The sequence below is a fragment of the Pelophylax lessonae genome (genome assembly GCF_965119305.1).
Source record: "Pelophylax lessonae genome assembly, chromosome: 3".
Lineage (NCBI taxonomy): Eukaryota > Metazoa > Chordata > Amphibia > Anura > Ranidae > Pelophylax > Pelophylax lessonae.
The window spans coordinates 125915845-125927798 of record NC_138770.1 but is presented as its reverse complement, the minus strand read 5'-3'; the positions used below and the strand labels follow the sequence as shown (position 1 = coordinate 125927798).

The 11954-nt window shown below is 41.4% G+C and overlaps 1 protein-coding gene across 1 annotated transcript in view; it reads left to right on the top strand.

The window, feature by feature from the left end:
- The first annotated feature begins 8386 nt into the window (after window positions 1-8386).
- The window catches only part of GDF7 (growth differentiation factor 7), a 44349-nt gene continuing 40781 nt past the window's right edge, over window positions 8387-11954 (top strand). Inside the window, exon 1 of the mRNA XM_082249858.1 lies at window positions 8387-8723. Coding sequence (XP_082105984.1) covers window positions 8390-8723 — 334 coding nt within the window. The 5' untranslated portion in view covers window positions 8387-8389. The remainder of the gene's footprint in view (window positions 8724-11954) is intronic.

Below are 11954 nucleotides of genomic sequence, written 5' to 3'. Positions count from 1 at the left end.
GTTGACTTTGAATTAAACTGCTTTAAATCCAGTTATTGACCTTTTATATAAATTATGATTATCCAGGGGACTAATCTAAGATATTCCACTCTCTGAATAGAAGGGTTTAATATAATATACATGACTCTATTAACATTCGCTACCAAACACAGAGCCAATCACCATGCCTACCTTGGAATATATATGGGTATTGTAGGAGGCAAGATACATTTATTTACCTAATAAATAAAACTCACTTACTCCTTAATTGGATAAATCAAGGCCGCGGCTTTATTATTGGTTTAAAACAAAATTATAATCAAAACATTAAGTGCCGGTTCACACTGAAGCGGCACGAATTCGGGGGCGACCTGTGAAGTCGCGTGCACCGCGACTTTGGCGCGACTTGCACGGACTTCATAAAATGAAAGTCTATGCAAGTCGCTCCAGGACGCCCCGAAGTAGTACAGGACCCTTTTTCTAAGTCGGAGCAACTTGTGTCGCTCCTATTAGAACCGTTCCTGTACCACACAATGGACCGCGACGGTGCACGACTTGTCAGGCTGACCAAGTCGCCTGACAAGTCATACTAGTGTGAACCGGCACTTAAACATATTATTGAATAATTCATCTCAAAATATTGAAACTTCAAAAACATGGCCCAGCCACTATGGTTTGAGTCTTCAAACTTTAAACAAGACTATTACCCCCCTCTTCTTATTCCTATTGAAAAGGGGGGGTCCCACCACAAAACAAGCCGCGATGGGGGGGGGGGCAGGGAGTTGTCGTGGGAAATCCTTTTCCTGACTGACAAAAAATTGCGCTAAAAGTGCCTTTTTATAGGCAAATCCCTGTGTTCCAGGATTTTCCAAGGGTCAGGTGGCCCAGTGGACCAATCCTGGGACACCTTTCCTAAACTCTGGAATATTCCTAAACCACCTGACTTCACTGACCAATTAGAAAACAAGTACCTCATAAACCTTACCTGGCAGCTTGAAACGGCTGCCTCCACAATCCCATGAGGAAAAGTGGGGGGCCTTGAAATGTATTTCCCCATTTTTTCCTTACATTATGATTGGTCCCTACCAGTCATTTTATTTTAGAGTTGATCTTACCTGTTTGTATACCTATAATGACACTTATGCGTCCCCCTCAGAAGATTATATGAAACAAATGTTGTTTTTAATATATGTATTATTTTAAGTATTTATATTTTAATTTCTTACCTAATTTGGGATTTTTATGCTTATCCAGTAAACTAATAGTGTTGCAAGATGAAGATGATAATAGATGTATATTTCACTGAGCAGCTGAGGAGACATTACCATAACAACGGAATGTACACAGGCCGGCGAGTATTTAGTTCCGGCATTTCACTATCTAGATCCTGCCCTGAGAAAGTCACGTGTCTGGTGACGTAACGCGTAGGAGGAGCTAGTGATGCCAGACTCAGCTGCCTGAATGCGATACAAGCTGGGAAGCCAGTGAGCAGAGCTCCGTCAGGCTATTGAATCAAGACAGCTTATACTACCGCTTTCTAATGTCTGTATATACCTCCATAAATGTGAGTGCTCTGAAGAAACTGCATACTGCGGAAGTGACATCATCAGGGCCATGGCCATTCATACAGCCAGAGCCCAAATAGAAGACCAGGTGAAGATGGAAGCAGCAGGGAGCCATGACAGCACTGTGCAGGTAAGTCAGTCATAATGTGCTAGCATGCAGTGCACATTAGTACATTATGACTTAAAGTGATTGTAAAGTTATTTTTTTTTTAAATAACAAACATGTTATACTTACCTGCTCTGTGCATTTGGTTTTGCACAAAGCAGCCCAGATCCTCCTCTTCTCGAGTCCCTCTTCGACTTCGACTCCAATGGCCCCTCCCTCCTGTTGAGTGCCCCCACAGCAAGAAGTTGCTATGGGGGCAACCAAGCCGAGTAACAGCTCCCTGTGTCTATTCAGACACAGAGCCGCGACCCAGCCCCCTCTCTCTCCTGCTGAATGATTTTGATTGATAGCAGCTGGAGACAATCGCGCCGCACTACTTTCTTATCCAATGAGGAGGGGGAGTCCAAGACAGCTTAGACACTCCTGCAGCATCGCTGGAAAAAAGACACAAGTCCATCTGGCTCAACCAATAAAAAACAAAAAAAAACAGTAAAGAAAACCCAATCATACAATCCCATATAAACAATCCTATACCCCCAGTTGATCCAGAGGAAGGCGAAAAAACCCCAGCAAAGCATGATCTAATTTGCTACAGCAGAGGAAATAAATTCCTTCATGATTCCCCCGAGAGGCAATCGGATATTCCCTGGATCAACTGTACCTATAAATATTAGTACCCAGTTATATTATGTACACCGAGGAAAGAATCCAGGCCTTTTTCAAAGCAATCTAGTGAGCTGGCCAGAACCACCTCTGGAGGGAGTCTATTCATGGCAGGCCCTACCATGGGTCCCGGTGGGACCATGGGACCCAGGCGGCACTAGAGAGGGGCGGGCGCCTCTTCTCTTCTTTGGCTATCGGTAAGTAAAAAAAAAAAAAAGTGACCCGCGGCCGGCCTTACATGCACACTGCGCATTCGCCGCCGCTCGGCAAAGCCTGTAAACCTTGTGCTATTTCCGGGAATAGCCGAACATGTATTAGCTTTTCTGAGCTGCGGCGGCAGCACATGCGCAGTGTGCATGTCAGGCCGGCCGCGGACGTGTTGACGTCTGGCGCCGGGCGGCGCCATTTTTAAATCCTAAGGCGCCTTTACAAAGGTAAGTGAGACTGCTCCACACACGCTGCAGCCACACTACCTGCCAATCTGCCATTATGCGGGGCTGCAGGCATACTACAGAAGATGCAGTGCTGCAGGCATGGTACATGCCCACAGCACTGCATCTCCTGTAGTATGCCCACAGCCCCGCATTCTCTTGTACCATGCCCGCAGACCCACATTCTCCTCTACCATACCCACAGCCCTGCATTCTCATGCACCATGCCCGCAGCCCCGCATTCTCCTGTACCATGCCCGCAGCCCTGCATTCTCCTGTACTATGCCCATAGCCCTACATTCTCCTGTACCATGTCCGCAGCCCCGCATTCTTCTGCACCATGCCCGCAGCCCCGCATTCTCATGCACCATGCCCGCAGCCCCACATTCTCCTGCACCATGCCAGCAGCCCCCCATTCTCATGCACCATGCCCGCAGCCCTGACTTCTCCTGTACCATGCCCGCAGCCCTACATTCTCCTGTACCATGCCCGCAGCCCTGCATTCTCCTGTACCATGCCCGCAGCCCCGCATTCTCCTGTATCATGCCCGCAGCCCTGCATTCTCCTGTACCATGCCCGCAGCACTGCATTCTCCTGTACCATGCCCGCAGCTCTGCATTCTCCTGTACCATGCCCACAGCCCTGCATTCTCCTGTACCATGCCCGCAGCCCTGCATTCTCCTGCACCATGCCCGCAGCCCCGCATTCTCATGCCCGCAGTCCTGCCTTCTCCTGTACCATGCCCGCAGCCCTGCATTCTCCTGTACCATGCCCGCAGCCCTGCATTCTCCTGTACCATGCCCGCAGCACTGCATTCTCCTGTACCGTGCCCACAGCACTGCATTCTCCTGTACTGTGCCCGCAGCACTGCATTCTCCTGTACCGTGCCCGCAGCCCTGCATTCTCCTGTACCATGCCCGCAGCCCTGCATTCTCCTGTACCATGCCCACAGCCCTGCATTCTCCTGTACCATGCCCGCAGCCCTGCATTCTCCTGTACCATGCCTGCATCACTGCATTCTCCTGTACCATGCCTGCAGCACTGCATTCTCCTGTACCGTGCCCGCAGCACTGCATTCTCCTGTACCATGCCCACAGCCCTGCATTCTCCTGTACCATGCCCGCAGCCCTGTATTCTCCTGTACCATGCCCGCAGCCCTGCATTCTCCTGTACCATGCCCACAGCCCTGCAGGGCACTGTGGCATTATAGACAGTAGAAAGCCTGGTGCGCTCATCTGCCCAGTGTCTACTGCTCTGTCCTGCTCCTGCTGTCACTCAGTACACACTCACACTCCTCTGACTGCTTTCATAGTCCTATAGAATGTGGGGGCCTTTTTGAGGGGCGTGAATTTTTTTTTTTTTTTTTGGGGGGGCAGCATTTCATTCTCGGACCCAGGCAGCACAATGTCTTGGGCCAGCCCTGAGTCTATTCCACATTTTCACAGCTTACGGTGAAGAAACCTTTCCGTATTTGGAGACGAAATCTGTTTTCCTCTAGACATAAAGAGTGCCCCCTTGTCCTCTGTGTTGACCCTAAAGTGAATAACTCAACACCAAGTTCACTATTTGGACCCCTTATGTATTCATACATGTTGATCATTTCCCCCTCTTAATCTCCTCTTCTCAAGAGAGAATAAATTCAGTTCCTCTAATCTTTTCTCATAGCTTAGCTCCTACATGCCTCTTATCAGTTTAGTTGCCCTCCTCTGCACTTTCTCCAGTTCCCCGATATCCATATCCATTTTAAGAACTGGTGCCCAAAACTGAACCTCATATTCCAGATGAGGTCTTACTAATGATTTGTACAGGGGCGACATTATATCTCTCTCTCTGGAGTCCATGCCTCTGTTAATACAAGAAAGGACTTTGCTTGCTTTGGAAACCGCAGCTTGGCATTGCATGCTATTATTAAGCTTAGGATCTACCAGAACACCCAGATCCTTCTCCGCTATGGATTCCCCCAGTTCTACTCCACCTAGTATGTACGATGCATGCATATTCTTAGCCCCCAAGTGCATAACTTTACATTTATCAACATTAAACCTCATTTGCCACATAGTTGTACAATGAAACAGTGCATTGAGGTCAGCTTGTAAATTGGAAACGTCCTGTAAGGAAATTATTCCACTGCAAAGCTTGGTGTCATCTGCAAAGACTGAAATGGTACTTTTAATCCCAGACCATATATCATTTATAAAGATAATAAAAAGTAAGGGTCCCAACACTGAACCTTGGGGTACACCACTGATAACCTTAGACCATTCAGAGTAAGAATCATTAACCACTACTCTCTGAATTCTATATTTTAGCCAATTTTCTATCCATTTACAAACTGATCTTTCCAAGCCTGTAGACTTTACCTTACACATTAGCCGTGTGTGGGGAAATGTGTCAAACGCTTTTGCAAAATCAAAGTATACTACGTCCACAGCCACCCCTCTATCCAAGGTTTTACTTACCTCCTCATAAAAAGAAATCAGGTTTGTTTGACAACTTCTGTCTCTCCTGAATCCATGCTGTCTGTTGCTTAAAACATTTTTTTCCAGCAAGAACTCATCTATGTGGTCTTTTATTAAAGTCTCCAGTATCTTCCTGACTATAGAAGTTAAACTAACAGGTCTATAGTTACTTGGCAAAGACTTTGATCCCTTTTTAAATGTAGGCATCACATTGGCCCTACGCCAGTCCAGTGGTACTATTCCAGTCCTTAACGAGTCCCTAAAAATTAGAAACAAAGGCTTTGAAATTACAGTGCTCAATTATTTTAGAATGCGTGGGTTGATGCCATCTGGTCCAGGCGCTTTATCCACCCTTATTCTGTCTAAATATTTCTGGACCATATCAGTTTTGAGCCATTGTGGATCATTTGGGGCTGTGTCAATACTGTCTTTATTATGGTCATGAGCTCCCCCATGCTCCTTTGTATACACAGAGCTGAAGAAAATATTTAATACATTTTCCTTCTCTTTGGTAAGTATTAGGAAGGCTGAAGGGGACTGCTGCAAACAGAAGTTTTTTTTATCATATTGCATAGAATGCATTAAGATGAAAAACTTTCTGCCTTTACAATCCTTTTAAACCTGCATGAGCCCCAGATATTTTTATATTTTCATGGCAGTTTACTACCACTTTAATGTCATTGGCGCATGAGCTCTGAAGGAACGGCCATCCGTGTAATTTCTTCAGAGCCCTGTGCCGTGACCGGTGTCTCCTGCGTGCATGCGTGGAAGTGACATCAAGCAACTCCGGCCAGTAGCACAGCCAGAGTCCGCAGACCCGGAAGGAAGATGGGCGAAGATGGATGTGGCCTCCAGCGGGGACGACAAGGTCTTTGTTTGGAGGTAAGTGTGACATAATGTGCCAGTATGTGATGCATACTAGCACATTGTGCCTTTACTTTCCAAGTAAGAAAAAACAAAAACAATCAACAGACTTTACTTCCTCTTTAAGGCTCCATGGACACTGGGCTCAAAAAATGCTGCTTCTACAAGAGTTTTGTATTTTTCTTGTAGAAGCAGCTCAATGTTATCCTATATGTCCATGTACATTAGGACCTTTTGTGCCGGTTCACATATATGCGATGCGGGAACCCTGCGAATCCACTGCGGGTTCCCGCATCACATTCAAATCGCAGGCAGTTCACACTGCCATATGCGAATCGATGGGGGTGTCAATACAAAGTTAACGACACCCCCAGATCAGTTCGCAAATTGCAGTCAGTTCGGACATAAATCGGATCGCATAGGGTCCTGTGCGTGTTGTATCCGAATGCAATGCGACTTCAGCCATACAATCTGTATGGCTGAATTCGCATAGCACAGACATCGCATGTGATTTTCAAAGCAGTGCACTGCGAATCACATGCAATGTCTGTCATCGCACTAATGTGAACTGGGACTTAGAGGCATATTTTAAGGTCAGCATTTACAGGTAGAAAAAACCCTACTGGTTTGCGTTTTTGATTGAAGCTCTATATGAGCTTTTTTTTTTTTAAACCCAGTGTGCATGGAGCCTTAATAGTATTTTCCTGATATACTCTGTTCTGTATGAATAAATAGCATTCAATCTGAGAGAAAATAGTCTAGAAACATTCAAATTTGCTCCCATTCGAACCAAACAATTGTACATGCAGTTATACAGGATTTATATGCCCTGCAAATTTTTGTAAACCCAGCAATAAGCAAAAGTTTTAGGCAGGTGTGAACAAATGCTGCAAAGTTTTTAAAAAATAAATAAATCTATATATACATATATATATATATATATATATATATATATATATATATATATATATATATATATATATATATATATATATACTCACATTTTTGTAAATATTTTATTATATCTTTTCATGTGACAACACTGAAGAAATTACACTTTGCTACAATGTAAAGTAGTGAGTGTACAGCTTGTATAACAGTGTACATTTTCTGTCCCCTCAAAATAACTCAACACACAGCCATTAATGTCTAAACCCCTGGCATCAAAAGTGAGTACACCCCTAAGTGAAGGGGAGGAACTTCAGAATTTTCTGCCTATAGGCTCCTGGGATCCATTGATTTTATGCTTCCTGTAATACAATGACAACACAGTTCATCCTGCTGTGAAATCCCTCAGCAGCGTTGTCACTTTTTTGATAGGGTAGTCTTAGATGGGCATGTCATTTAAAAAGGAGTTAAGGTCTATCTCCGGAGGAAAGTAAAAATCCTTCCTTGCAGTGGGGCTGCTTTCATACTACAAGGGTTAAATGCTTGTTTAGGTTCAAAGGGGCTGCAAAAAAGCAAGTGACATCACACAAGTGACATCACAGCACTGGTGGTCACTTGATGCTTAACCCAGTATGGACCTGCAGCTGGAGAAATAGTCTGCAGAAGCGAGAGCACTGCACCTGCGACCCACTGATCACGGTTAAAATGCTTTGCAGGCTCCATTGCAAAAAAATAAATAATTAACGGCACATTTTTTATTAATCAGTGTGGAATGGATGCATTTTTTTATTATTATTATTGTTTTCGAATTGTTGAGCACAAGTCACATCACAGCACTTGTAGTCTTTTGATTTGTAACTCGGCACTGGAGAAATAGCCTGCAGGAGTGAAAATACTGTACCCACAATCTCCAGTGCAGAACAAATATATATTGATTGCACGTTTTTGATTAAATTGTATGGGTGCAATTCTTCTTCTTTTTCTCCTTTTTATATTATTATTATTAGTATTATATTATTTGTGTTTATATATATATATATATATATATATATATATATATATATATATATATATATATATATATATATATATATATATATATATATATAAAATTCCTAAAGCCAGCATGGGAAGAAGAAAAGCATAAAAGAGTCATAAGGATTTTTTCAGCCATTGTTTTGTTGAAAAGGCCAGCCTGTTGAGTCATCCTCCAAAATTCCAGGATGACTGGTCCCTGCAGGAGCTGGGAAAATTCGCAGCCGCAGGTATCGTCTCACCAGTACCCTTTATCACCCACTAGAGGGCGCCATCGAACCTGTCTGACTCCCCCTCGCAGCAGGTTATTAAGACAATCTTAGGAAAGCAACGGGGGAGTTCCCAAAGTCATCAAACCCCCTCCAAGTCTCTCATTCCCTAGCAGAGTGCACTGATAAAATGGATCTAAGGAAGGCTGCCGCTCTGTGTCTAGGGCTGTGGAGCGCCTGGCTCTGGGCTGGCCAGAGCCCCCAGGCTGCAGCAGTGCTGCCCTCCGCACACAGGCAAGGAGCCGCCAGGAGGGCGCTGGAGACTGGCACTCCGCACAGGGATACCCACCACCACTTCACCTCTAGGAAGGACAACTGTGCCAGGGCTGCCGTGGTGCCCCATGAATACATGCTGTCCCTCTACAGGAGACTATCCCGCAAAGGGCACAGAGGACTGCACAGCAACAGCACCCGGGACAGGGCAACTGCCAACACGATTGCCAGCTTCGTGGACCAGGGGCACGGTGAGTCTGATCTCAGGGTGGTCGGGTATGGGTGTCTGAGGCAGAACTTTCTCTAAATCACACTCCCTTACTAAAAAAGAAATATATATATATATATCATTAATAAAAAAAGGAGCTTTTTTAATAAATTTATGCATTTTAAAAAATAAACTGACATCTTCAGGTGGCATAATCATTTTACCAGGGGCACTGCCAACTTGTGTCGTCTTATCTGCTGATAGACAACACAGTCTTTAATCATCTATAAACCATTTTTTTTATTTAACGGGGATATCCATATCACCAGTATTTAGCAAGATCCGAAATCTACAATCCACCTGTCACCAGCTAAGCCAACTTCTATAGGTAACGATGGGCTTTAGGGTGGCAATAGCCAAAGCAGGCAATGCCATGGAAAAGGTGACACCTGCCCCCAGTCCATAGCCCGGTCCTGCCGACCCCTATACGCCTTTATATATGGACTACTTAAATCCACAACCTAAATTTGTATTTCACTAATCATTGCATTATATATATATATATATTACAATGACATATCAGAATATTTATAATTAAAATCCTGTAATAGTCTGTGGCTCCTGTGAGTCAGTTTAAATGAAAATATACCCTGGATGATTGGGGTGACTTTAACATTAAAATGTACTACAAAGATTAGTGATGACATAGTTATGACATAAGTATATATATATATATATATATATATATATATATATATATATATATATTTATATATATATATATATATATATATATATATATATATATACCATTAAAGAGGAGTGACTGAGACCCCTACACCAATATATAATATTACTATTGTGCTGTGAAAATAAATGCACGAAACAATTAAAATGTACTGTAAAGAGAGACAGGGAGTAGTGAGATAAATCTATCTATCTATCTATCTATCTATCTATCTATCTATCTATCTATCTATCTATCTATCTATCTATCTATCTATCTATCTATCTATCTATCTATCCACTATCTCTCTACAGTATGTACTATAGAGTAGTGATGGCATATATATATATAAATTACTGTACTATACAGAGTAATATCTATCTATCTATCTATCTATCTATCTATCTATCTATCTATCTATCTACTATCCATCCATCCATCCATCCATCCATCTATCTATCTATCTATCTATCTATCTATCTATCTATCTATCTATCTATCTATCTATCTATCTATCTATCTATCTACTATCGCTCTACTGTATGTACTAAAGAGTAGTGATGGCATATATATATATATAAATTACTGTACTATACAGAGTAATGATATCTATCTATCTATCTATCTATCTATCTATCTATCTATCTATCTATCTATCTATCTATCTATCTATCTATCTATCTATCTATCTATCTATCTATCTATCTATCTATCTATCTATCTATCTATCTATCTATCTATCTATCTATCTATCTATCTATCTATCTATCGTGTGAACTCCAGGAACTGTTCAGAAATAAATGAGCGCAGTGAAAGGCAATGGCTTCATAATGCTCTATGGATGTTCTGGCTTATTGCACGTTTTACTATGAGACCTTCATATAATATTATTGCAGTGGATTTTAGCGGTCTCGCTTCTTTTTAGTGACTTCATTCGTTGCATATAGGTCATAGTGTTACTAACAAGTAATAGATGCATTGAATTCTGTTGGTGTCATTATCACCATCCTTATGCCAGCATGGCACCTTGCTAACCATTGACGATTCAAGTTGCTTTAGCTTTATTTATTTTATTTTTTTAACTTTTATATATTGTTTTCCATTTTTCCTATCATTGTACATTTTATACTGCATGATCACGTTACTGAAGTTTGTAGAGAGAGTTTAGTATATAATTTACGGCTTTTCCCATCCGTGTAGCATTTTATTGCTTCTTTATATACAGTATATTAATAGAGCAGTCCTAATTATATAACTGGTAAAAATGCAGAACCCCAAAGCATCCACATTTCAGTACAGTGTAAGGAGTTAAGGGATCATTTCTGATGAGTTGTGGGGTTTCTGATTTTTGTGCATTGCTATGAATAATCCGTTTAGAGAAGATTTAGTGCATAGTGGCTCATCCCCCTGCTCTTGTGTATTTCTACTATTTTATTGCTTGTTGTTTCTTGCTATGATGTTACATGATCAGTCCGTGTTAATGGTTGTTTTAGCTCTTTGTGTAGATGGCAAGATGTCCTAAATTAAATATAGAGGATTCCAGGTTACTGCTGTGACATCTGTGGTTGCTGTAGAGTTCTCCTCCCTCATCTGGCCGCATTTATTGCTCCTTCTGGTGGGAACATTGCACCTAGGGGTAGAAAGGCATCCCTGTGTCCATATGTCCTCTCTTCCTGTGTGGCTGGGATTGGCTTGACCTGATGCGCCTCCTGTTGGTTTTAAATTGCAATCGTGGAGATTTTGGTTAGGATGCCTGCAAAGCCTCACACTATCACCATGGAGAGCTTCAGTACTCAGCCCATTCCCACCAGCAGGTTCTCCCCCTGCAGATAACCTGAGGGGCATAGTGCCCTGTTCTGCTACCGTGTCACCTCCCCCTGCCTCTGCTTAATGACACTTCCACTGCCTCCCCTGACTCTCATCAGTCTCTGCCCCAGAGCTGTCACTGGCATGACCATATATGGAAGGTGTGCTCTGTGCTGCACACCTGGGACCCCAGCCATGGCAGGAAGGATGTACTATGTATAGGGGACAGGTAGGGAATATATCACAAAGTATTCTATATATATATATATACATGAATATATCATAAGTATTCTATATAAATAAATAAATATATATATGAATATATCAAAAAGTATTCTATATATATATATGTATATATATATATATATATATATATATATATATATATATATATATATATATATATATATATATATATACATGAATATATCATAAGTATTCTATATAAATAAATAAATAAATATATATATATGAATATATCAAAAAGTATTCTATATATATAAATAAATAAATATATACATGAATATATCACAAAGTATTCTATATATATAAATAAATAAATATATATATGAATATATCACAAAGTATTCTATATATATAAATAAATAAATATATATATGAATATATCACAAAGTATTCTATATATATAAATATATATATATATATATATATATATATATATATATATATATATATATATATATATATATATATATATTTATAAAGCTTTAAAGGTTCACA